The 27,678-nt window shown below is 34.7% G+C and overlaps 1 protein-coding gene across 1 annotated transcript in view; it reads right to left on the bottom strand.

Annotated features, from left to right (window-relative positions):
• Positions 1 to 27,678, bottom strand: part of LOC138698450 (dynein axonemal heavy chain 1-like) — a 629,600-nt gene that overhangs the window by 548,695 nt on the left and 53,227 nt on the right. The window contains exon 3 of the mRNA XM_069824385.1: positions 1,009 to 1,169. Within this exon, the coding sequence (XP_069680486.1) occupies positions 1,009 to 1,169 (161 nt within the window). The remainder of the gene's footprint in view (positions 1 to 1,008; positions 1,170 to 27,678) is intronic.

Below are 27,678 nucleotides of genomic sequence, written 5' to 3'. Positions count from 1 at the left end.
GTTTTTTCTGCAAACTTTTTCCAAGTGATGAGTAGAAGACTCATTGAATTGATAGCCGGGATGTTTTATTTCAACAATACTGATTACCGCGCCGTGTATACTGAAAACAAAACACTTTCTGAGCTGTTATCGCGATTTGTGTGGACGCGTATATTCGTCCAGGAATGTTCACGAATGATTAAATTAAGTGAACCATTCGTGGAAGAATATACTATACAACTATAGAGTACATAGCTTCAGTATCAAAGAGTTTCTGACGTTAACCTTGTGCTTTTTGAGTGGGACGAAAATTAGTCAGATCTCAGTTATGTTGTCCTTCAAGTTAATCTTCTGACTAGAAGTTGTCTGGACTCTGAAGCTGTCATAATATAATATATTGGTGAATGATGTACGTACAGTACGCCAGAGACTGCGATTTCTCGGAGCTGTGATTTTGGATCTGGTATCATAGTCGGAATCAGTGACAAACCTATCACAGTAGCAGAATCACAGGTCTTCAAATCACACTCATCACTAGTCAGCTGATGAGTCTTGGCCCTTTATGGGCTATTGCGCATAGGATTACTTTATTATTTTGATATCAAGAAGCACCTAGCGGCGTGGTAGAGAGTTGCCTCCCATTCGGGAGGTCCGGGGTTCGATCCCAGGGGCCGGCAATCCTAACTGAGGTTTTTCATGGTTTCCTTAGTTATTTCCAGGCAAATGCCGGGATTGTACCTCTTGAAAGTCCGGCCATGGACGGCAATCCTTTCATATGTGTGTGAGTGAATGATGTGTAATGTCTTAAATGTTTGTGTTGTATCGGAGGTGGCCCTGGCATTGAGCTGATCCCTCATTCGGGGAGGCCCTCCATGTCCTTGTGTGGTCAAAAAAGTATGTATGTGATCCATAGATTAATTCCTCTCCCGACAGGTCGCGGCCCTGTAAGGCCCGGGTGGCGTGGGTCGTATAAATGCACCTAAAAGGGAGAGGTTAAATTAGGAGAAAGAAGAAGAAGAAACACGTTACCTTGCTAGATGTCTCCATTTCCGTAAAGGCCAAGTAGTGAAAATGTCTCAGTAAACGCAGGGTTACAGGATTTCTGCCACCTCCAGGAGGTCCCATTGCACACACGAAGTTGACATCGATGATTGTACGAAATTCTCCGATGCTCTTACGATCATACCAGCCTGGAAGTAAAGAGATAAAAATAAATAAAATGCAAAACTTGGGAATTTTATGATTCATAATAGCTCATGCAACGAAAGGAGCGACAGGGGAGTTTAAGAAAATTTTCTGATTGCGTGTAACATCTATGCAGAAATTAGGATAATGAAATAAGAATAAATAAATACAATATACTGTAAGATTTAAGTGTGTTTATATGTGAAAACAACCTTACTATACCCGAAACAACTTATTTATTAGTCGACCAAGGCCAGTGGAGTCCTGCAGCCCAGAGCCGTGGCGCTACTGCTCCAGCGTTCGTAATACCGCATCGCGATAGTTCACATTACGCCCGCGGCTCCACTCGCTTCGGTCGAGTAATAATTATTTTATTGGTTATTTTACGACGGTTTTTCAACTACTGTGGTCTGGCGTTTAGTTTTTTTTTTTTCCCCCTATCTAAACCTTATCCATTTTTTTTTTGTTTTATTTTATATTTAATTCAATAAGTTACGTTTTCTTTTCTTTTATTTTGTTGCCTTACATTGCCTGGGTTCAAGGCTTACGCGGAGGAGTTTTCTCTCGCTAGAGGGCAGCGATTTTTGCCCCCGATTCTTCCGGGTGTCGAGGTTAACTGATAGGGTTTCACTAATTGGATCTTTTTTAATTTAATTGATATAAAAGAGAGGAAATAGGAGAAGAAATTTAAAAGGTACGCGAAAACACGTCCTTGCAAAGGAAGTCCGAGACTGAGAGAAACTGAGGATGTGAGCTCCAAGGCTGTTGGCCACTTGTCTCACTCCGTGTTAAGCTACTCCATTGAAGGAGCTCTAGAAAATTTTGAAGGGGAAAAAGCCGAAAATGGACGTAACCTCTTAGGTATCACATGCAGGAGAGTAGGGGGATGCTCTGAAAAGCTGACTGCAGGACGGAGAAAAAAATGGCAGAAGGTGTAAGCCTGCACATTGAACGGAACACAACTTTCTTGTGTGTCAGTCATTTTAGTTTTCGTGGGCGTTATGATCAATTTATGCTGTATTATTATTTATTGAGTGAGGAGCGTGACTTAAATTTTGTCAATGAGTCCTGCGTTTAGTTACCTGAAGCCTCCAAGCAACGCGCAACAGTGTACGTATGTACGGAGTATAGCGCAGCGTACAAACTTCAGGTCTCCTATTCAGTGAACCATGTCAAAACAAAACAAAGCTAGACGGTTGGAAATGAGTGCTCCAATAGGAGAATTTGGTAGCCAGCACTTCATTAGGAAAGAAAAAAGCGTATTTTTTTTTATCAGAAAGGAGAAATTTTTCTTTTGAAACACACAACATGTTAGTCATTCGTTGTAATGTATAGGGACTCCTAGAGCAAGTAGTCAGTATAAATAATTTTGGTTTTATTTTGATTCATTGTATTATTGTAATTTCCATAATTCATTTATATATTATAGAAGTGCACATACCCAGGCTATGTACGGATTCTAATTTAGACTAAAATTTGTTTTACTCTGCTAGTCTCCAGAGATTTTCAGTACTTAATACTATGGCCAGAGAAAAGTATAACATTCTTTTCAAACTCTAATTTATAAAGATTGACAACTTTTACTTTATATTAAAAAGAAACTATGGTCATAGGAAGAAAAATAAAGAAGGTAAATTTGAGAATTCAAAATGTGGCAATAAAGCAAGTGGACAGCTTCAAATACTTGGGATGTACTATAAGCAGTAACATGAGCTGCTGGCAGGAAGCCAAAAGGTGGATAGCAATGGCCAAAGAAGCTTTTAATAGAAAAAGGAGCATTTTCTGTGGATCTCTGGAAAAATATCTAAGAACGAGACTAGTGAAGTACTTTGTATGGAGTGTGGCACTGTATGGGACAGAAACATGGACATTACGACGAAGCCAATAGAAGCATTTCAAATGTGGACGCTGGCCTCCCATGCCCAAGGTTGCGGGTTCGGTCCCGGGCTAGGTCGATGGCATTTAAGTGTGCTTAAATGCGACAGACTCATGTCAGTAGATTTACTGGCATGTAAAAGAACTCCTGCGGGACAAAATTCCTGCACATCCGGCGACGCTGATATAACCTCTGCAGTTGCGAGCGTCGTTAAATAAAACATAACTTTAACTTAACTCAAATGTGGATATGGAGAAGAATGGAACATGTGAAGTGGACAGACAGAATAAGAAATCAAGCTGTGTTGCAAAGAGTGCTTGAAGAAAGATGCTGAAACTGATAAGGAAGAGGAAAAGGAACTGGCTGGGTCACTAGCTGAGAAGAAACTGCCTACTGAAGGATGCACTGGAAGGAATGGTGAACGGGAGAAGAGTTCGAGGCAGAAGAAGATATTCAGATGATAGACGATATTAAGATATATGGATCATATGAGGAGACAAAGAAGAAGGCAGAACATAGGAAATATTGGAGAAAGCTGGGTTTGCAGTGAAAAACCTGCTCTTGGGCTGAACACTGAATGAATGTTGGATAGCCAAGTTTCTGAACCATACAGAACACAGCTGTAACACTGCTTTTCGCACTCGAATTTCACATAGTGGAATGGTAATATGTGAAAAGGAAATGCTAAGATAGGAACTGTTTTAAAGTCATCTTTGTTCACACACCTCCACTTGAATTTGTCGGGATCTGAACTCTGATATCCGGTATGGAATGCCGATGTACCAGCCTTTTCATTGAAGGTGTAAAAATATTGAAGGTACATATCTGGGGCGGCTTTTGGGGTACTGCCAGTGTGCCATGGCACCGCCAATGAAATAAAACATAATATCCTAAAAAGCAGTTGTAATAGTTTATTTCTACACTTTTATTCGTATTTCATCTGAGCGAGCGCGCGCACAGATCGGGACGCACTCTTGCAGCGTTTTTCCGAACTTTGGAGCCACTTCTGTGTGGCACTGCTTACGTCCATATAACACTGTACAGAAGGCTACTGATTCTAGTTTATATACGTTTCTTATGGCAGACTTTGAGCCGAATTCAGTTTGACTCAGTAGTTATTATTCCTCACGCTAGAGCACAGTAATGCAGAAATTTCGCTAGATGGCAGGGTTGTTGGAGACGTTAGGAAGGGAACCATCAACCGCAGACTTGCACGAAAACACAAGTTAAAGTTCCGCGCCAAATGTTAATGTAATGTTGCCAATTCAAAACTAATGCACATAATTTGGATTTGAATGTGTAAAGTATTATCCGTTTAACTATACTGAATGTAGAGATAGTCATGGTTCTTTTTAGAAAGATAAATATTTTTTTCATATTATGTAACACTGTTTGTTAATGTTGTGTAATATTTGTTTTATTTTGCGGCAACTAAATATCGCTACACTGTTGCTATAGTATTGATGCTTTTGTTAACGAAACATGAGATCTATGCAGGACATGAACATGTGTTATTCAGGCCGCTGCCTTGGATTCATCGGCCTGTTAAATAAAATGCAAACGTGTTCGTTTATTATTTATATCACTGTTTATCTCGTGTGTTTTTGCCAGTAATTTTACTAGTTATAAAAGTTATTTGTATTTGACTAACAATACTGTGAAAGTTTTGATTATCTGCATCTGTAAATTTCGTTATTAGTTTCGGAAATGTTATTGTAACTGTTACTAGATGCATTATTAACTATACACCTAGTAAAATAGCTGGTTTAATTAATGTGTTTTATTTAACATAATGTAAACGTGAGCTGCGATTATCAGTTTCACTAGGGTAATTTGCGTAAAACCTTTTTTCATTTTTGGCACAACCACCAGAATGCCTCACCGGCAGCCACTGGTACATATGATAATCATAAGTCTTGTATTATTCTATGTCTATACATAAAAACATTTACATTATGTACACAAATATGATTCTCCAGTTTAGCTGTATATCCCCGGGTAACAAATGATCAGTCAGCACAGTTTGCCATGTCACCAAGATCACGATTCTCTTTGTAAACAGCCTTTAATAAAGATGAAGTGCTGTTGCCACAAGCTGAGAAATTAATTTGTTCCCGCTATTCAGAACGATGATGTAATCAAAAATGAACAAAGGAATTTTCCCGATGCATTTCAGAGTAGAGGATGGACAAATTCAGCAATGGATTACCATGGAGGGGCTCAAGTATATTTCAAAACCATTAATTAGAAAAGACAAATTTGAAATTACTTTTCAGCATGTCTACGTAGTCACAAGATAACCACTTTTTATTGTAAAATATTTGTAAACTAAGTATAAAGTTTCAAATGCATGATATTGTTTTATGTCTTTGGAAATAATAAACATGAAATGCACTCTAGAAGCGACAGAGTTCTACAATATTCACCAGACTCTACCATAAAACAAAATTACTTTCGTAACTTCCAACAAAACTGAGGGCGATAACTGGGGCTTTGCCCTGATAAATAAATAAATAGATAAACAAACAAACAAATAAACAAATAAATAAATAAGTAAATAAATAAGTAAGTAAGTAAATAAGTAAGTAAGTAAATAAGTAAGTAAGTAAACAAGTAAGTAAATAAATAAGTAAGTAAATAAATAAATAAGTAAATAAATAAATCAGTAAATAAGTAAGTAAATAAGTAAGTAAATAAATAAGTAAATAAATAAATAAGAAAATAAGTAAGTAAATAAGTAAATAAATAAATAATTAAGTAAGTAAGTAAATAAATAAATAAATACGTAAGTAAATAAGTAAGTAAATAAGTAATTAAGTAAATAAGTAAGTAAATAATTAAGTAAGTAAATAAGTAAGTAAATAAATAAGTAAGTAAATAAATGTATAAGTAAGTAAATAAGTGAGTAAATAAATAAGTAAATAAATAAGTAAATAAATAAATAAGTAAATAAGTAAGTAAATAAGTAAGTACATAAGTAAGTAAATAAGTACGTAAGTAAATAAGTAAATAAGTAAGTAAGTAAATAAGTAAGCAAGGAAATAAGTAAGTAAATAAGTAAATAAATAAATAACTAAATAAGTAAATAAATAAATGAGTTAGTAAGTAAATAAATATGTAAATAAATAAGTAAGTAAGTAAATAAGTAAGTATGTAAATAAGTAAATAAGTAAATAAATAAATGAATAAATGAATAAATAAATAAGTAAATAAGTAAGTAAATAAATAAATTAATTAAATAAATAAATTATATAAATAAATAAATAAAATAAATTAATTAATTAAGTAAATAAAATAAATAAATTAAATTAATAAATAAAATAAGTAAATAAGTAAGTAAACAAAGAAACAAACAAACAAACAAATAAATAAATAAAATATAAATTAATTAAATTTCCAACATTATGAGTCGCCAGTTAAAAAAGAAAAAAATGGGGGCTTCAGTTCCGTACCAACCGATGTGTTCTCTAGTAAGATTTTCGTTAAAAATATTTGTAATCGTTAAGACTAGCTTGTAAATGCAACACTGCGGTGCACACACTTCATTAAGCTTATGTTACAATTTCCACTGTCTGGAACTGTGCTGCACGTGGCGCAGATGGCTTCTAATCAACAGCCGCCCCAGCCTCCCAATGTATTACACGTCAATTCGCTTTATACGGAGGCAATTTACTGCCTGTGCGCGACAAGGGCCTTCTTAGACTGAGCCGTGGAAGGAGCACACATGAAAGGGAAATACAATATAAGAGCACCGGCTGTAGTGTAGCGTGTGCTAACAGCCCCTTCCGTCCTTTTGACGTTGCGAAAGTATGTTGCGATCATTTGTCAAGAGCTCCCGCTGCTGCTGGGTTGGGGAACTAGCTTACATTCTGCAGGTATTCCTGAGCAGGGGAAAATGCACGATGCATACAGTATAATGTAAAGCTTGTGCTCCTCAGAGAATAATATTAAATCAAGAGGACGGGTACAAAGGCACATTCGAAGGAACAGAGAAGTTTAAATATTTACATTCTAAATTTTAAAAGGGAAGGGGTTTAGAAACAAAAGACAAAGCGAGTTCCACTGTGTCTTTCATATGCCTAAAAAATTAACGACATAGGGAATAATAATAATAATAATAATAATAATAATAATAATAATAATAATAATAATAATAATAATATTAATAATAAAGTAAAATAATTAATGCCGTACAGTATATTTAAATTCGTTATTATGTTACTTCTTGCATACATGACCGATCTAGACCTGAAAATTATAGACCCATCTCTATTGTTGCTACATTCTCTAAAATATTAGAAACAGTAATGAAAACTCAATTAACACATCACTTTGAAACAAATAACTTATTTACCAAGGAACAATTCGGATTTAGAAAAGGCTTAAATACTTTTGATGCCATTGAGAAACTAATCTCAACTGTCATCTCTCGGTTCGAAAATTGTGACAGCTCATTTGCTATTTTATGCGATCTGTCTAAAGCATTCAATTGTTTATCACATGAAACATTAATTTCGAAGCTCTATTATTAAGGTTTTAGAGGAAGAGAACTAGATTTGTTCAGATTTTATTTCTCAAACTGTACATAGCGCGAATGCCTAAATGGCGTTTATTCCAATTTAGTCAATGTTGAATGTGGAGTGCCTGTTATTATTCGGTTGAGAAGCTTTTATCATCCAGTCTGCTGTCAAAAAATCTGAAAGTTAGAATATATAAAACAGTTATATTACCGGTTGTTCTGTATGGTTGTGAAACTTGAACTCTCACTTTGAGAGAGGAACACAGGTTAAGGGTGTTTAAGAATAAGATTCGTAGGAAAATATTTGGGGCTAAGAGGGATGAAGTTACAGGAGAAAGGAGAAAGTTACACAACGAAGAACTGCACGCAATGTATTCTTCACCTGACATAATTAGGAACATTAAATCCAGACGTTTGAGATGGGCAGGGCATGTAGCACGCATGGGCGAATCCAGAAATGCATATAGAATGTTAGTTGGGAGGCCAGAGGGAAAAAGACCTTTGGGGAGGCCGAGACGTAGATGGTAAGATAATTAAAATGGATTTGAGGGAAGTGGGATATGATGATAGAGACTGGATTAATCTTGCTCAGGATAGGGACCAATGGCGGGCTTATGTGAGGACGGCAATGAACCTCCGGGTTCCTTAAAAGCCAGTAAGTAAGTAAGTAAGTAAATAAGTAAGTGATTAAGATACTTAATATAACTAACATATTTTTTGGTAATATAACTAACATATTTTTTTGGAATTGTGGGCACTTTTTCTTCAGCTTTTTCTTTAGATCATTTAACAATCTTATCCTATTTTTATCATAGAAGTAGTAATTGTTGGTTATAGCAAAGGAATTACTTACCACACTAATGTCACCTCTAATACCTTTTTTCCATCAACTCATACATGTCTTGATCAGTATACAATTCAATCTGATCTTTTGTTGTTTTTAAGAAGTGTTATTTCGCTAAGTGATGTGCAGTCATATAGGCTAATAAACTGGATCTAATTTGTAATATTTGTAACACATTTGTCTGATGTTGAACACATCATATAATAGAGCAGTATCTAATTTGAGATGGTACGCATCAAAAGTTTTAAAATTAAAGCAGTTCTACATTCCTTTAATAAATTTTTATTTTTTATTGCTAACACGTTTACCACTTAAGCAAAGCATTCTTGCGATGGGCATTTTACCATATGTTTCAACCCACTTAAATGGATATTCTTCTTTTGTTAGTATAAATCTAATTTATCTTCCAAACTAGCATTCTTAAACACTTTGTTGCCTCTATCTGGATTCGAACATGCGCACGTTTATTAGATTTTTCACAATGCTGAGCTAATTTGGCCTCCCTTACTTTAAAGGGCTACGCAATGTGTGAGACTATCAAGATTAATGACTGTAGGCTTATAGCTATAGATTAACGGAAAGCTCACATAGCCACGCAATCGCCAAACGAGGTTAGTGGAACACAACGACATGCTGTACTTGAGCCTTGTTTGCGATTCTATCGTCTTTTGTAAATGCTGCTGCTATTGACAAAGTCCTTTCGCAATTATGACGTCAAATTTCTTTCGTAACCACATCACAAGTCATGCTTGGTTTTACTGAAACAAAAAGTGAGCTAAAAGCGAGCTTGGTGTTCATTAGCTCGGAATGTCGATCCAAAATAATTTGTGGACTAGATCAAACAACTTAGAATGCATGATGGAATATTCAGATTGTCATTGACTGAGTAATAAAATATTATATTGTATTCATTTATAGATCAAACAAGTTTACTATAATGAAGGTGAATTATACGTATGAAGGTAATAGTTTGTGGTGCTCGTGTATCACTGAATTTAGTTTACCATTTGAAGTAATCATTTCCCTTCCAGGTTAAATTGTCAACTTCAAAATGACCAGAGGAAAAATGGCCACAAACAAAAATGTCCACAGCAAAAATGTCCAAGGGGAAAAATCCAGTAAAAAATGTCCACAACAAAATGTCCAGTATAAAAACTCTTTTGAGCTCGGCTATAAGAACGCAGTTTAACTTACTCTTTCCAAATGCGAACATAAAGAGATGTCTTTGCCATTTTACACACGCAATGTATAGAAAAAGGATAAGTTTAGGTTTAAGAGGTTTATATTTAAATATCGAACAACCAGAACATCGCAATCAAATTCGACAACACTTGGCCTTTCCATTCATTCCGTTAGAAGATAATTATTATAGAAAAGTGTTTGTTTATGAAACGAGCGCAAGCGAGTTTCATAATTTTTATACGAGCGTCTTAATTATCATTATAGGCAAGTTTCATACGACTTTTTATGCTCGACCATATTTCTAACTTGAAATTATTCAGAAGTATTCATTTTATTCGTATCTAACTGAAGCGTGGAAGTGACCTTGTGCATACTCGTAAATTGTGAGATGTGCGCAGACGCGAAAGTATTGATTTTTCCGAGGAACAATAATGTCATTGACCTTGTTATAATCTACAGAATAACATGAACTAATTTTGATATAACCTAGAAATTGATTTAGAATTGAAAAACGAGATGACAAATTGAATTTATTTTAATATTATTTACAATTAACGCTAATTATTATAGTAACAGAACATAACCTTCTGCGACAGTATTGGATTTCCAGCCTCCGTGACGTTTCCCTCGTTGTCTTTCGATTGCATATCCGAGAATAATCGAAAACCTGAACTTTAATGAATAGGTGTACTTTAATGACATGCATTAAAGTACTGCTACCAGGTATATAATTACTACATTTCGGCATGGTCGAGCATAAAATTCTATACAAAGCACCTATGGAATTCACAACACATTTTTAGCTTCAGAATAGTAGCCAATTAAAGAAATGATACTCCTGAATAGTTCATTCTTTATCAGTAATATTCTCTTAGCCTAAAAACTCAAGAATAATGGTATTTAACAAACAACTTCAAATTAGTATAATCCTGAAAATATTGAGATTAGGAGAAATGTTTATGTGACATTTTGCTCAGAAAGTCTTCGGAAATAAACTCCGTAAGTGATGGTAAATCCTCGTGAATCATCCTGTATTGAACATTTTGACTTGTGAACATTTCTATATATTGAACATTTCGACTTGTGGACGTTTCTATATATTGAACATCTTGATTTGTGGTTTGATTTGATTGGACTTTTTAATTATGGACATTTATAAAGGATTTTCTCGGTATTGGACATAGTGCTGTGGACGAATAGATCTAAGAAGGACGCAGTGATGCGTCGTACGTCTCCCTTCCCTTACATTCAAATTCAATTCAAATCAATGTTGGTACGATATTCTAACTTTAATAATATGGTAACCCTGGCTGCTCGTCAGTTATTCTCTTCTTTGCCGATCGAACCTCTGCACTGTGTTTGCGTACTGAATATTGGCTCCTGCTGCTTTCGCTGAAAATTGACTCTTGTGGACTCACTTTTTTCTACTAGTCTTTTCACTTTCACTTTTCTAATTTTTGCTACGACAACCTTTACTAATTTCATTTTCTTGCGGCACACCAGCGGATCATACACGACACACCGGTTGAAAATTATTATCCCTCAGAACTGTTGTATTCTGAATTCAATGTATCTGATATCCATCAAATTTATAACAATGTCTTATTTAATTTCGTACATAAAAGACGAAATATACTTAATTTGTATTCACATAAATATAAAACTGCAAGATCAGACAACATATGCTTGATAGAACCTAAATGTACCACAATTGCAGCTTATGATCACAATAGCAACTTCGGTCCAAGGCTCTATGACAAGAAACGACTAAACTAAAAAAAAAAAACATTCAATTTGTTAATGCTCCTTATTTCAAAAATCAATTTAAAATTATTACTGACTGATTTCCTAACTTCTTTACTGTGTTAGTATGAGAAATTTTACCTGGTTGACTAGTTTCGAAGCGATATTCTTCATTGTCCGAAACCTAGTCAGCCAGATAAAATTCCTCATATTAACACAGTAAAGTTAAAAAGTTTATCAGTGATTATACAGGGACATCATTTTATTTTTACTTCAATTTTTACTGCACCTGAGTTTTTGAATGTACTTCACTCCCACCCCTTCTATTAATGAAGTTCAACAGTCTTCCACACAGATCCAAGACCGCATATACAGTCATAGTAGCCTTACCGTCACAGTACGTTCCAAAAATATGTTCGCGTTTTCCAATGACGAAAGAGCTTTCAATATTGCATCATTTTCGCACAGGTACTGTCGTCCATTTGCCTACGTTGCATTCCGGTTTTCCCCACCAGCTTCTATTCGCCTCTCGGTAAAGGCTAGTGGCTGGGCTGTCTTAGCTCTTTTCTGAGAACATTAATTTCTGTTAGGAATTGGACATATACGTAATATTATACCCATACAACTGTTTAAAATAACTTAAATAAAAGGGTCTCGTTAAGTAATTAACTGTCACGTGATTTCCCTCCTTTCTACGATCCTGCGACATAATCACTTGGACGGACAGTAGATAGCATGTCTGAGTACCGGTAATTTTATCTTTTCGGATCGAGCAGAAGTGAAGATTGAATTTACAGTACGTAAGGTACTCTTTTATAGAGTAGGTACAGAATTATTTCAACATGAATTACTAGTACGAAGGACGAAACTGGTAATTGGAATTACATACATTAATCGAAATGAACCGCCACCATTTTGAAAAATGTGTTTAAATATCCATATTATGATTATTTTTCAATTTAACTTCATTCTCTATAGTGTACGCTAATGTGCTATAGACACTCTAATATACACTGCATAATGAATACGTCCGTATGGACAGCTCAGTTCGTGAGTAAAAACACTCATTGTAAATACTGTGCTGTATTCTGATTAAACAAAAATCTAATGAAAATTATCAAACTCAAAAGCGTGATATTTCCTAGTTTACATAAATGGATGAATTACTTTTCTTCCCTCCTATACCTAGTAAAGTGATTTGTTTGTATATTACGCCATCGAACTCCAGTCATGGAAGGGGTTAGCAACCGTTGATTCAAAGGTATAGGCAGGTTAATATCAGAAATGTTAGTAAAAATAAAATGATGTCCCTGTATAAGTGTGTGTGTGTGTGTGTGTGTGTGTGTGTGTGTGTGTGTGTATATATATATATATATATATATATATATATATATATATATAACAATAAAAGAAAAATAAAATAAAAAAAGAAAAATTATTGTTTAGGGAGAAAATATCAAGTTTCAATGAAATTATTTTAATATCAGTGGTTTTTTCTATTTATCTTTTTACTCTTTATTCTGTTATTTAAGAAAATATTTATCTTAAAGGAATTCCCCATTGAGCACGAGTATGTACTGTTCCTGGGGGTGCTAGAGTGATTTTTATATAAAATAAATAATATTTATCATTCTTCTAGCAATATCCGATGAAGTTGATAGGGGGTGAAGAATAGATGGAGTTGTGATCGATTTCGCTAAAGCTTTCGACGTAGTGCCTCACGAAAAACTTTTAGAGAAGCTAAGGAGACTTCCAATAGATAATCGAGTAGTAAGATGGATAGGCGTATAAAATAGAGAATAGGACCCAAAAGGTCAGGCTAGGAAAAGAAATATCAGAACCAGGAAATGTAACATCAGGCGTACCTCAAGGGGCGGTTCTTGCAACTCTATGGTTTTATATATATATATATATATATATATATATATATATATATATATATATATATTCGCGGACGACTGTATAATATATAGAAAAATTAATGATGAATCCGATATCGTCGCCTGACAAAACGATCTTAACGTTATTGAAACCTGGACGACAGAAAATCAAATGAAAAATCAATATCAGTAAAAGTAAGTCAATATCCTTCTGTAGAACGCATAAAGAAATTTGTCTCAGATATCAGCTGAATGATACATCGGTGCCACAAGTGAACACTTGTAAATACCTAGGTATATATTTAAGTAACAAACTGGTTTGGGAGGAACAAATCATTAATTCCACAAAGAAAGCCTGGAAAGCACTACATTTCTCTATGCGTATTCTGAAGAAATCTAACCGAAGGTCAAAAGAATTAGCGTACAAAACCCTTGTTCGTCCAATTATGGAATATGGAGCAGTAGGTTGGGATCCGTACAGACGAAACCAAATCGATTCAATAGAAAAGGTCCAACGCAGGGCAGCAAAATATGTCAAAGTGGGAAAGAGACATGGTGAAGAGATAGTAAAAGACTTAGGGTGGGAATTTCTCGAATCAAGGCGACGAAAAACCAGACTCACCGCATTGTTTAAGGCACAAACGGCACACAAAGCATGGACCGACATCAATGCTAGATTAGTAACACCATCATACTTAGACAGGGCTGATCATTTTAGGAAGTTTAAATGTAGAAAACAAAGAAGGACGTGGCAAAATTTTCCTTTGTTAACCGTACTATAGTAGACTGGAACAGCTTACCTGCGGCAATCTTTCAGAGTGGTCCTCTCAAAATCAATACATTTAAGGAAAGTTTGAGAAGATTAGACTGAAAATGTAATTGTAGGTGCAGTGTAATTATCTAAGTTGTGTCATGTAATTAAGTTGATATGTAATTAATTAAGAGGATATGTAATTAAGTTGATATGTAAAAAAATTAACTTGATATGTAATTAATTAAGATGACATGTAATTAATTAAGATGATATGTAATTACTTAAATTGATAATTAATAGTTGGGTGAAATAGAAATAATTATAAGTTAGGTTTACTTTTGCTTATTGTAGACGTTATTATAGCATAGTTTTTATTAATAGTCCTAGGATTATTGCATCTATTTATTTATAGTTAGAAGTAAATTTACGTTTATTTTATTTTATTATTGCTGTAATTATTGTATTACTGTAATGATATTATTACATATTATATATCACTGCCCCCGGGTGTATACCCAATTGTAATGTTAATAAATACATACAATAAGTTATATTATTATTATTATTATTATTATTATTATTATTATTATTATTATTATTATTATTATTAAATTTTACTGTTAGTAATTAATCGATGTTATCCCACAAGTTTACAATACAACACATAATTTTTACCGTATGTAGAGCACGCGCAAACTAACGGTACTGGAAATGAATACTGCGCTTCCATATAGACCTAACTGGCAATCCATAAACTGCAATGAAGTAAAGCACATTAATAAACTGAACTCAAGCGAAAAACAGAGATAGAGAAAGTGGGGTAGAACGATGGATAAGTGCTGCTTGAGCATATCCGTTTGGTTTCATTGTAATAAAGACATTTGTTTCTTTTTGCATTTTTTTGTTGCCTGTGCATTCTGTTAAAAATTCACCATCATCATCATTCTTCATTCGTGCATTAAACAGCATTTTTACCTCTAGCAATTTACATACCTTGACCAATCCATAGTTTTCTGGGAAGCCGGACGATTTTTCCCCTGTTGGTCGATAGTTATTTACTTTGTACAGCAGTGGCGTACACAGAATTGTCAAGGGGGTGTCATTTTTAAAATTGTTTACAATTTACATTATGGGTACCGGTATTTTTTTATTTTGTGTATTGGGCCTATTATTAATATTATTATTATTATTACTATTATTATTATTATTATTATTATTATTATTATTATGTTCGATATATTTATTAATATTATACTATGTTCTAACAGAACATATTCATAAATATACTTATAAAATCTTTGAAACGTAATTTTTACAGCCGTTAATTTTTAACTAATGTTAACTTCCGTTTAACTTTGTATAATAAAGAGTGCTTGTGTTATTATATATATATATATATATATATATATATATATATATATATATATATAGTCCACACCTGTGGAGTAACGGTTAGCGCGTCTAGCCGCGAAACCAGGTGGCCCGGATTCGATTCCCGGTTGGGGCAAGTTACCTGGTTGAGGTTTTTTCCGGGGTTTTCCCTCAACCCAATATGAGCAAATACTGGATAACTTTCGGTGTTGGACCACGGACACATTTCACCGGCATTATCACTTTCATCTCATTCAGACGCTAAGTAACCTAAGCTGTTGATAAAGCGTCGTAAAATAACCCACTAAAATTAAAAAAAAAAAGAATATATATATATATATATATATATATATATATATATATATGGATCATATGAGGATACAAAGAAGAAAGCAGAAAATAGAAAAGACTGGAGAATGTGGAGAATGCTGGGTTTGCAGTGAAAGACCTGCCCTTGGGCAGAACACTAGGAATGAAATGAATATATATATATAGTCAACTTTTATTTGTATATAATAGCCTCGGTAGGCTGTAGGTTTCTCTATAACAAAGGTAGCATTGTTATATTTCGAACGTGCTGCAGCACCAAACACAGGGATTATATTGAAGGAGGGTCAGATTTTGTAACTCTGACAGTGAAAAATTAGAGCAGGGAAAACGATTATGGATAAAAAAATACTCAAATCTAAATATTTAATTTTTTTTTAAGTTCAAGGTGGGTTCAAACCCGATAACATCATCCCTCGCGTACGCCTCAGTTGTAGAGTAATTTGTCAGCATCCATTTCTTTCAAGGGAGATATAAACACCTACATTCCTTTGTTTTGTCTTTTAAATCAAATATTTTTATTCATTACGTATGTCTCCATTCCTTTTATGCTCCGTTTCACGGTATGCCGATATTGCTCTCAAAATTTTAATTACGTTCGTCTGGAGTCTTCCTTCGTCTCCGTCATCACCCCTGTCTCATTCCCGTACAACAGTTGAGACAGTGACAGATTTTTTAATAAGGTATATTTCCTTATTCTATTTCGTAGAGTTCTTCTTACTTTCCATTTATGTCGTTAATTTAGTATAAATTGAAATTTGAAATTCAAGATATTGTTTTCCCTTGTGAATTTAGCGTTTATTTTAAAATTCGAATGTTAGTAAAAGTACTATCATTAAGACATAAGTTTATTGCGACAATTTATTCTTTCTCTTAGTTTCTCATACTAAGGGGTACGCGTACAAATATTTTATGTAGAAAAAATGGATGTAAAATAACGCTTTCTTTACTTTTTCCCTTGCTGTAATACGTAGTTTATCTTAAATGTGTCGCGTATTTTACGGTCTGATGTTTTGCGAGTGATCGTACTCAGAAACGCCTGTTTGTATATACAACACGCACGTCTTTCAATCGTATGTATTCCTGCGTAAACGTTCTTATACTGGGACATCATTTTATTTTTACTTCAATTTTTATTGTACCTGAGTTTTTGAATGTACTTCACTCCCACTACTAATGAGGTTCCAACTCCACACAGAGCCAAGACAGCAGATAGTAAGCAGTACTGAGTTACTGAGTATAGTACGTTCCAGAAATATGTTCGCGTTTTCCAGTGACGAAAGAGCTTTCAATATTGAATCATATTTTCGCACAGGTACTGTCCGTTTGCCTACGTCGCATACCGATTTCCCCCACCTGCTTCTGCTCGCCCCTCTGTAAAAGCTGGGCTGTCTTAGCTCTTTTCTGAAAACATTAATTTCTCTTAGGAATTGGGCGTTTACGTAATGTTATACAGCTGTTTAATTTAACTTAAATAAAAGGGCCTCGTTAAGTAATTAACTGTCACGTGATTTCCTCCCTTTCTACAATCCTGCGCCATAACCACTTGGACGGACAGTAGATAGCATGTCTGAGTAATTTTATATTTTCGAGTCGGGCAGAAGTGAAGATTGAATTAACAGTACGTAGAGTAGATATAGAATTATTTCAACATGAGTTACTAGTACGAAGGACGAAACTGGCAATTGGAATTAGATGCAATAGTCTATAGTGCGATAATATGCACAAAAGAACTGAAGCCTGTATCGAAATGAACGGCCACCATTTTCAAAATTGTGTTTAAATATTCATATTATGATTATTTTTCAATTTAACTTCTTTCCCTATATTGTACGCTAATGTGCTGTAGACAGTATAATATACACCGCATAATGAATACGTTGGCATGGATAACTCACTTCGTGAGTAAAAACACTTATTGTTAATACAGTACTGTACTTTCATTAAAGAAAAACCTAATGAAAATTATCAAACTCAAAATCGCGATATTTCCTAGTTTACGTAAATGGATGAACTACTTTTCTTCCTTCCTATACCTAGTAGAGTGATTTGTGTTTTACGCCAGTATCATCGAACTCCAGTCTTGGAGGGGGGAGGAAGCGGTGTTTCCGGTTCTCTAAAGGTATAGACAGGTTAATATTAAAAATGTTAGTAAAAATAAAATGATGTCCCTATATAAGGGTTTCAACTAGAGATGAACAAAACTAACTGCCGCTCTCGCTCGCTGTGTTCGTTGCATATATCTTTCGAGTCTCGTCTCGTCATTCTCGTGAGCTTCTAGTCTCGCTCATCATTCTCGAAATGGCATTTGGTTGGCATGGAAAGATTTCGTAACTTTGAATAACATACATCATTGAAATAAATAAATTATAAATTTTTAAATGAGACAAAAAAGACGAAACAGAACAGTATCTTAGTTATCCAAATGTTCTAGTTCTATTATATGATATTACCTATGGTTATATAAATAGAAAAAAAAAATCTCAAATAAATTTGCATTTCTAAGAAACATAAAACATAACGTTAGTATCTTTTTACTTGAGGTTGCACACTTGATCAGAAACATATGAAAAGAAAATTTCTAGCCTTTTAATAAGGGCCTAGTAATTAAATAAAGACTGGGGAACGGATTATTATACACTGAAAGGTAGAGACGATGTTTCAAATAGGCTACTTGATTGTTTATACATATATAACAGTTGCCAAAGTAGATAAAAGTTCAGTCAGGTATAAACAACTGTGTGTCCACACCTGTAGAGTAACGGTCAGCGCGTCTGGCTGCGAAACAGGTGGCCCGGGTTCGAATCCCGGTCGGGGCAAGTTACTTGGTTGAGGTTTTTCCGGGGTTTTCCCTCAACCCAATACGACCAAATGCTGGGTAACTTTCGGTGCTGGACCCCGGACTCATCTCACCGACATTATCACCTTCATATCATTCAGACGCTAAATAACCTAGATGTTGATACAGCGTCGTAAAATAACCCAATAAAAAATAAACAACTGTGGCGATTCAAGGCTGCTTGACGTTCGGGATTTCGGGAGTGATCAATCTCGGCGTCTCGAAACACTCACAAGCAGTCTTTACGTCAACGGCGCGACATACACAAGACTGCAAACGTAGTGGGGGAGCTCTATCCCCAAAGATCAATCGTGTAATTCCAAACAGACAAATGTTCGTTGCTGTTCACCAAAGACTCCACGATTCAGGATCTCTTCGTCCTCGGATCGAGGGTCGTGAACCGTAACGTATTGCTGATTCCTTTCGTTCCCTAATGTAATACTTGTTTTCAAATAATCTTCTATACCAGTTAAAAATACTTCCTGTCAAATAATTGAGATGTGATTTTATTCTCATATGTTACTTTTATTGTAATAAAAATTCGAATTGTCAATCCATTTTCATTTTGGACAGTTTGGAAATGAATGCCACATTTCTATGAAGTGTTTCCAAAGCATTTTGATCATTTAGGCTGGGTGCACACAGTATCAGACACGGCGCGACAGTCGCGGAGAGACAACATCGAATGACTGCTTGAAGTTCGTCGCGAGGAGACAGTCTGATGGTTGCAGTGTACTGCGCATGCGTTAGTAGTGGCTATGATTGCACGCTTTTACTATCTACAAAAAGACTATGCGGATAAATGAGTTATTTTTTAGCATAGGAAAGATACTGTGGCTTCATGTTGGAAGACCGTGTCGTGTCGCGTCGCGTCTGATTCTGTGTGCACACGGCCTTAGATAATATTATTTTTAATGTTTTCGTATTGTAGCAGGATACCATCCTTACGAGATTGAAAATGTAACTATATTCGAAATTGCAATGTCTTACAGTACAGTACAAAATGAATAATGAATGTAATCCTATATTTTAATGTAAAAAATGTATCACAAAACTTGTTTCTGTTTGGATACACATTAGATTATTTGGTTATCTGTTATTATAGAAAGACCTTCATGGAAAGTCTGGACCTAAGCGGTCGTAGGAAAAACGGCTCGAAGTATTATCCAGTCACAAAAGTGGTACTTTTTCATGTCTAAAAATAACTTATAACTTAATATGGTTCAGTATAATATTCCCGATTACCTAAAAAATCCACTTTGAGCACTACTCAATTTTTGGACTAAGACAAATTGTTGTTTTGCTGTTTAGTCAACTGTCCGAAGACAGGTTTGAACCTCACAAGTAACAGCAATAAGGCATTACTCATGAGGCAACTAGGCCAGGAGATAATGGAGTAGGGTGGCCAGTTCCTTTCCCCCTTAAGACAAATTAAAGCTAAAAATTGAATCAGTTAAAATACAATATATGTACCCTACCTCATAAATGAAGACTTAGAACAATTGAGTTTGCATTTCGAAGTAGGAATGATTTTATACAAGCTTCGATTTAATTTTCCTGTTCCAATGAGGATAAACAGAATCCAATTGAGTCTAACTGACTAAGTCCGTTGAGACAGACAATAGATATAAGAAGCAATTCAGGGCAAATTTCATTACGAGTACTGCAGAAGACTCAATTACTCTTGTGATAATGTCTTAGCAATACAAGGTCGAGGACATGTTCAAGGTGTCTTGTCCAATCAATGTCGCAAGGGGAAGATGCTTGCAATTAAATTCGTCTCGCATCTTGGCAAGAGGTTTCGATGTTGCTGACGTCACAGCATAACGCGCGACATAGTAGTGGCAGAATTATCTAACTTTAAGGTGCAATGTGTTCGAGCCATTGATAACTTAGTTTCGCAAGTTCACAGCTGCAGACGTTGAGTCTAGTTACAATACCATTTCGTGTATTAATATTACGTAGAAGAATAGAATCGTCTAACGACAGTGCATCTGGTGTTCTATTCGGAAACATTTCGAGTTGATCTCTAATTGAGCACGGTTTCCTTCCCTATTCAAAGTTGAGATCTCCTATCTGCTGATGCCGCTTTATTCATCTTTCAGTTAATTTATCGATTTAAGTCTATGTTTAGTCTGGTTTTTTTCCGTATACAAGGAAAAGGTGAAAAATTTCCATCGCTTCAGGTTTCAGGCCGTATTCTTGGTACGTTTTGTAGTCAGGTTTTCCATTCACACACAGAATAGCGGACAAATACTTTTCTTTTCCGGTAAGTATTAGATAAGTACATGATCCGACTTCAGTAACGTTTTTGTTCCACAGTGGAAGCTCTTAAGTTCGACATCCTATAGTTCGACTGCTTACGTAGGAGAATTAGACTCGCTCCTATACGGCACTAAGAAATGGGTTTGCCATTTAAATGGGAATTAGTTCTGTGTCTTGTAGTGATACTTTTGTTAAAGGAAAACAGAATATTTTATTGATTAGGACATCCATATTGATCACTGATTTTAAATTAATGAACTCTTCTTTTTCTATTTGAGAACTGTGCCGTTTGTGAGACGGAACTGTCGAAACCCACTGTGGTACTAGAAGCGCATACAGAAGTCTCGGGGCGGGCAGGAAATGAAAGTACAGAACTGTATTCGTTGATGGATAACCAATAAGAATTTGTATTCATTCCACCTGCCACACCCACTACCCTTATTGGACTGAACTTTAAATTTTGTTTTGTCGAACTTAGGAGAGTCCACTGTATACAGGATGTTTCCGGGCTAGTGTTACAAACTTTCAGGGATGATGGGGAAGGGCACATGTATCAATTTGAGATAAGGAACCCTGATCCGGAAATGACCGAGTCGAAAGTTACAAGCAAAAACAGTTGTGTGGAAATGAAATAATTTTATTCCTCTGTACAAATTATTTATGTGTATTTATCTGTACATCTTACACATACTGTATTCATCTGACGTTGTTTACGTTGTCTACTTACAATATTTCATTCAGTGCGCTCTCTGAGGGGTGGGGACAGGAAACTACACTAAAGCAATGCAAATGGCGTAATGTGTAACGGACATGGTCGGTCCTGATATGCACGTCTGTAGACAGCAGTGTATGTGTACAAGTTGCAGTGTCCAGTCGATCAGTCCTAGAGAAATGGAGCAGTACACGAGAGCGGAATATGCAGACCTCATTTTCGAATACGGATGAGCAATGGGAACAGTAGACAAGCTCACAGATTGTATCGGTTACAAGTACCCACGTAGGAGACATCCGGCCCATACCATCTTTCCACGACTGTTCCGAAGGTTAAGGGAAGGAGGGCACGTGGTGCCAAATTACAATTCCATTTCCACACAACTATTTTTGCTTATAACTTTCGACTCAGTCATTTCCGGACCATGGTTCCTTATATCAAATTGATACATGTGCCCTTCGTTATCATTCCTGAAAGTTTGTAACACCAGCCCGGAAATACCCTGTATATAAGGAAGACACGAGAAATATTATTTTTCAAAGCAAGGCTTGGGTCACTGAATTGATTCGACATACAGTTATGTTTTAATGCCGTATACATTGAATAACATATTCATAGTTTCACTTCACGACTTATATTAAGACATTCCACTATATATAGTCACGTTTCCAAAGGTCTAAATCTTCTGTTTCACTCTGGCTTAGTTCTTATAGGCTATGTTACTTACATTTACAATTCGTACAAAGCACACAAAATTCATTGTTTCGCTACAGAGCTTAAATCACTGGCTTCTTCCGACGTGTAATGACGTCACAACAGTAACAATCTCAGATCAATGGTTTACTCTGATATGCAGCCACGATTTCGTAACCTATATTATAATTATTAGATGCCTGCGTCCTACATACAATTGGCCGCCCTAAACAGTGCACATCGCGAGTACATTTACATCTTAACCCAACACATGGAAGCCTATCAGTATGTTTTTGTGACAGAACCATATAATTGACAAAGCAATTTTTACATACCTACAGTATTTATTTGAAGTTTATAAACATAGAAAATGTAAAAAATGTATCAAAGAGAAGCAACTGTTAATCAGTACATTAGAACAGCGCCACTGAGGCCGACATGAAGTTGAAAGATGCAATCTGATCTAACAAGCACTGAGCTGTGTGCTTTGTTTTCATGTCTCTGAAATTATCAACTATTAAGTCATTTAAACTTTTCAAGATTTCATTTAATTGCATTCTGAAAGGTCGCACTGCTTTCATTCTAATCTCCTACCTTGACTTTAATGTTAACCTGGTTATATTGCTTTTCAGTATATCCCACCTATAAGGGGATGCAGAGAAATATGTAGCCTATACAATTCTGGGATAATGTTAAAAAACGAACTATTTCTAATATTACTTTGGCAGCATCGTCTACAACTAGTTTCAAAGTATGACATGCACAGGACACAAAAAATCCTCTAGGATTGTTATTTTTAATTTTGTTCTGCAGGGCACTCTGCTTACCACACATAAGTTGCCTCATTATCGTATCCTTGTCCACGGATATTTTGAATATCTAAATCATAATCTGAATTCTGAACAAAAGGAAGCATATAAAATATATTTACTAAAACAAAATCTATCAAAGAATTATACCAGAGACGGTTAGAAGAGAAAACAAAGGAGGTACCAAAAAAGAATGACATCGAAGACGAATGGAAACAATTGAAATTAATATTAAACACAGCAGCACATGAAGCCTTGGGAAAGAAAAAAATAATGAAGAGGAGAAATAAAGGACCAATGATATGGACAGAAGAACTTAAAACAGAAGTAAATAATAAAAAGAGATTATATTTAAAGTATTTACAACAACAGACAAATGACAGCTTAATTGAATATAAAAGACAAGCAGCAGTTGTTAAAAGGTTAAGTCGGAAGATGCATAAAGATAGATGGGATAATTTTATAACGGAAATAGAAAATGATGTACATGGAAAGCAAGAACTATCTTATAAAATAATTAGGCATCTGAATTGTACTGAAAGAGATGTAGCAAATATTAAAATAATCAAACATCAACAATGGCTGGAATATTATAAACAACTGCTAACGTTAGAAGATAAAGACAATATTAATGAAAAGGAAGAGATAAATAACAGATCTGGAACAAATGTAGATGAAATAGAATTAGAGGAATTGGAGATAGCTTTGCGAAATACAAAAAATAGGAAGGCAACGGGAAGTGATAAACTGAACAGTGAATTATTTAAATATGCATCCAAAAATTTTAAAATAAGATTTCTGGAATTTTTGAATAAATGTTGGATACAGAGACAAATACCTGAAGAATGGAAAATGACAATTATACAACCAATATTCAAAAAAGGAGACAAATCTAAATGCGAAAACTATAGAGGAATATCTCTACTAAATGCAGCATATAAAATTTACTCCAAAATAATAACAGAAAGGCTAAAACCTATAAGTGAAGCGATAATAATGGAAGAACAAGCAGGCTTTCGGAAAGGAAGAAGCTGTATAGATAACATATTTGTATTACAACAAATAATAGAAAAGCATAAAGAATTTAATAGAGAAACGCATTTAACATTTATTGATTATATTAAGGCGTTTGATAGAATAAATAGAAATGAATTATGGAGAATATTATATAATAGAGGTATTCCATTGCATCTAGTTGAAGTGATTAGAAACATATATAATAATTCTAAAATACAAATAGCTGGTGATACACAGATAAGAGTAGAGGAAGTTAACTTAGGTTTGAGACAAGGCTGCAGTATGTCGCCGATTCTATTCAATATATATATGGACGAAATATTAAGAAAATGGAAAATAAAAATAAAGAACTATACACAGAATTTTAATGAAGATAATTTCATAATGACGATGCTATTCGCTGACGATCAGGTAGTAATAGCAAATAATGAAAATAACCTACAGAGAGCAGTACATGAGTTATGGAAAATAAATAAGAACTATAATATGGAGATATCTGTACATAAGACTAAAACTATGGCATTTTGTGGCAAATCTCCTGTAAGATCTAAAATAGTAATAGGAAACAATATCATAGAACAGGTAAATAAATTTAAATTTTTGGGTGTTACCTTATCTTATAAAGGAGACTATGATCAAAAAGAAAAAATAGAAAAATTTAATTACATAAATGGAACAATAAGAAGAACCCTGAAATCAAAAGCTAGAAAAGATACATTGTTAAAATTTTATAAGGTGATGTCAGTGCCCAGTTTACTATATGGAAGCGAAACATGGGTTATGAAAAAGAGAGATGCCTCTAGATTACAAACAAATGAGATGAAATTTTTGAGAAGCGTAGCAGGTTACAGGAAAATAGAACATAAAAGAAACGAAGAAATAAGAGAAGAACTTGAGATATATGAATTAAACAACAAAATAGAAGAATATAGAAATACATGGATGTCTCACATTTCAAGGATGCAGGAGGACAGGATACCATATAAGTTTTGGAAATATAAACCTCGGGGAAGAAGAGATATTGGAAGACCAGCGAAAAGATGGATGGACCAATTTCAGTAGCTGCTACAGGAATCAATTTCCTAATGCATGAAGGATGATGATGATGATAAATCATAATCTGGCAAGAGTTCACTTAAGAGATAATTGTTTAAATCTTCCCCTGAAGTGTATGAAACAGGATAAAATAAAAAAGTAATAATTCTCGAACTGCAACATCAGAAGTACCAATATTTAGAATTCCTACTACAAATTATATGTGTTCAGTGTCACTGGCATCTGGCGTACATTTGAGAATTACAGAAAAATATTTTGTTTTCCTCAAATGATATGGAAGTATCATTACCTAGCTAGTTGCTTAATGAATGTGTTTACAACACTTTTATTAGTGATATAAAGTCCGCATTACATAATAGAAGTGGATAAACATTACTTCGATTTTCATGCTAATATTTATAGTTTTTTAACTTTATTAATTACAGTTTTACAATAAAAATATTATTGTAAAGTTTCACGTCGATGTTACTCGGATTATTATTTCAGAAAGAGGTGGAATGAAATTACTTCGAGAGGGTAGCTGGCAAGCACTGTGCACTAAAATAAAAGTCTTCCAAAGAGAACAAGTACTGTATACTGAAATAGCCCTTACGTTACTACCCCCAGGACAAGCAATCAAATAACAACTAAAAAAAAGTAGATTCGACTTCAGGAAATAATAACATTAGTTGTATCTGAATACAATTCATAGAACGAATAAAATAGGATTTATGATTATTTGAGAACATTAGAGTGTAATTTTGCAATATTACTCGTAATTACTGTAATATTACTCGTAATTACTGTAATATTGTAATCTGCCACCAGGAAGTCAAAAGGAGGATAGCAATGGCAAAGTAAACTTTTAATAGAAAAGAAGCATCTTCTGCGGACACCTAGAAAAAGATCTAAGGAACAGACTAGTGAAGAGCTTTGTGTGGAGTGCGGCACTGTATGGGGCAGATACATGGATATCACGATGAAGTGAAGAGAAGCTAATAGAAGCATTTGAAATGTGGATAAGGAGAAAAATGAAGAATGTGAAATGGACAAGTAGAATAAGAAATGAAGCTGTGTTGCAAAGAGTGGGTGAAGAAAGAATGATGCTGAAACTGATCAGTAAGAAAAAAAGGAATTGGCTGAGGAAACTGCCTATTGAAGGATGAATTGAAAGGAATGGTGAACGGAAGAAGAGTTCGGGGCAGAAGAAGATATCAGATGATAGACAGCATTAAGATACGGATCATATGCTGAGACTAAGAGGAAGGCAGAAAATAGGAAAGATTGGAGAATGCTGGATTTGCAGTGAAAGATCTGCCCTTGAGCAGAGAACTATGAATGAATGAATGAGTTATGATCATTTGCACATTAAAATTATACATGGTAAAATGTGTAATTAAGGTTCCTGTTGAGAAACATACATAAATATAAGAGGTATATTAATTTCAATTTCTTCTAATTCATGTTTAGGCGCATGAATAGGATTAGAAAGTAATTTATTATCATTTATTCCTCTAATATCAACCAACAAAAATGTATACACAACAAAACCTTAAATAAAGTACTTTATTATTCCGATGTTTTATAAATTCAAAACTATTAATGTTACAGTATCAGGAAACAATTTACACTGCTTTATAAAGTAATTCTTCAAGATTGTGTGTCACACAACACACATCAAAGCAAAGTCTAGTTCATCCCAAACCAGGTATAACATACCTGCATCGATACTTGCCACAGCTGTCGTGATGCGTTATTTAACTCATCTGAAACATTATGCGGACGTAAACCTTGTGTTTCACAAATCCTCAAAGAAAAATTCGCATGCAGCGAGATCGGGACTCCTTGGTGGCCACTGTGAGAGAGTGCTGTTGTCGTTTGTTGTACGACCACAACCTAACAGCGCAAAATGCATGTCGATATCACCTATAGTTCTTACTTTATGTAATACTGAAAGTATCCCGTAACAGTGGGATAAAAAGGTATTGGGAAAAATTGGGTTGGGTCAGAGCCTTCTTTAGTTACAAGCAGGAGCATGGGTAGGTTTGGCAACGCAAAGTGGAGGCGGGCGGAGGCGAAATAAAGGCATGACGTTTGACGTTTTAGTGCTCTGATTTCGTTGTCACATGTACATTTTCGACATTAATTGATACAAAACTAAATGCATATGATCAAGATTCAGCGTATTGATGTACGTAATTTATTATGGAATCCGAAATGGTATTTTATTTGAGTTTCATAATACCGCCTAAGTACTTGCATATGGCCACTTATAACTTCAAAAAAATTAAAATCATACGTGTTTTCAATTGATGGTACTAGGGAAAATAAATAAATACTTAAAGAAATGTTACTTCTACCAAAAACAAATAAAATAACGATGTACTTTCACAATACCCTATTCAAATCAATAACAATTATGTGGCTATTAAATTGATAATGTTTTGTCGCTTTATGATGTTTCACCTCTGACGTGAAAGGTCTAGAATATCGTATAGACCTACATTTTAATTCTATGTGATCTGTTGTGCTTTTCAATAAATATTTCCGATACCCAGGAAGCCAGTTTTAGTTTGAACCTCGCCAGTCATCATAACAATACTGTTATCCTAAATTATTTGTTATGCATTTTTTTGAATATAATTTTA

The sequence above is a fragment of the Periplaneta americana genome, chromosome 4 (genome assembly GCF_040183065.1).
Source record: "Periplaneta americana isolate PAMFEO1 chromosome 4, P.americana_PAMFEO1_priV1, whole genome shotgun sequence".
In the NCBI taxonomy this organism is placed as follows: domain Eukaryota; kingdom Metazoa; phylum Arthropoda; class Insecta; order Blattodea; family Blattidae; genus Periplaneta; species Periplaneta americana.
Note: the sequence above shows the minus strand (reverse complement) of the source record. Positions and strands in the feature narration are given on the sequence as shown.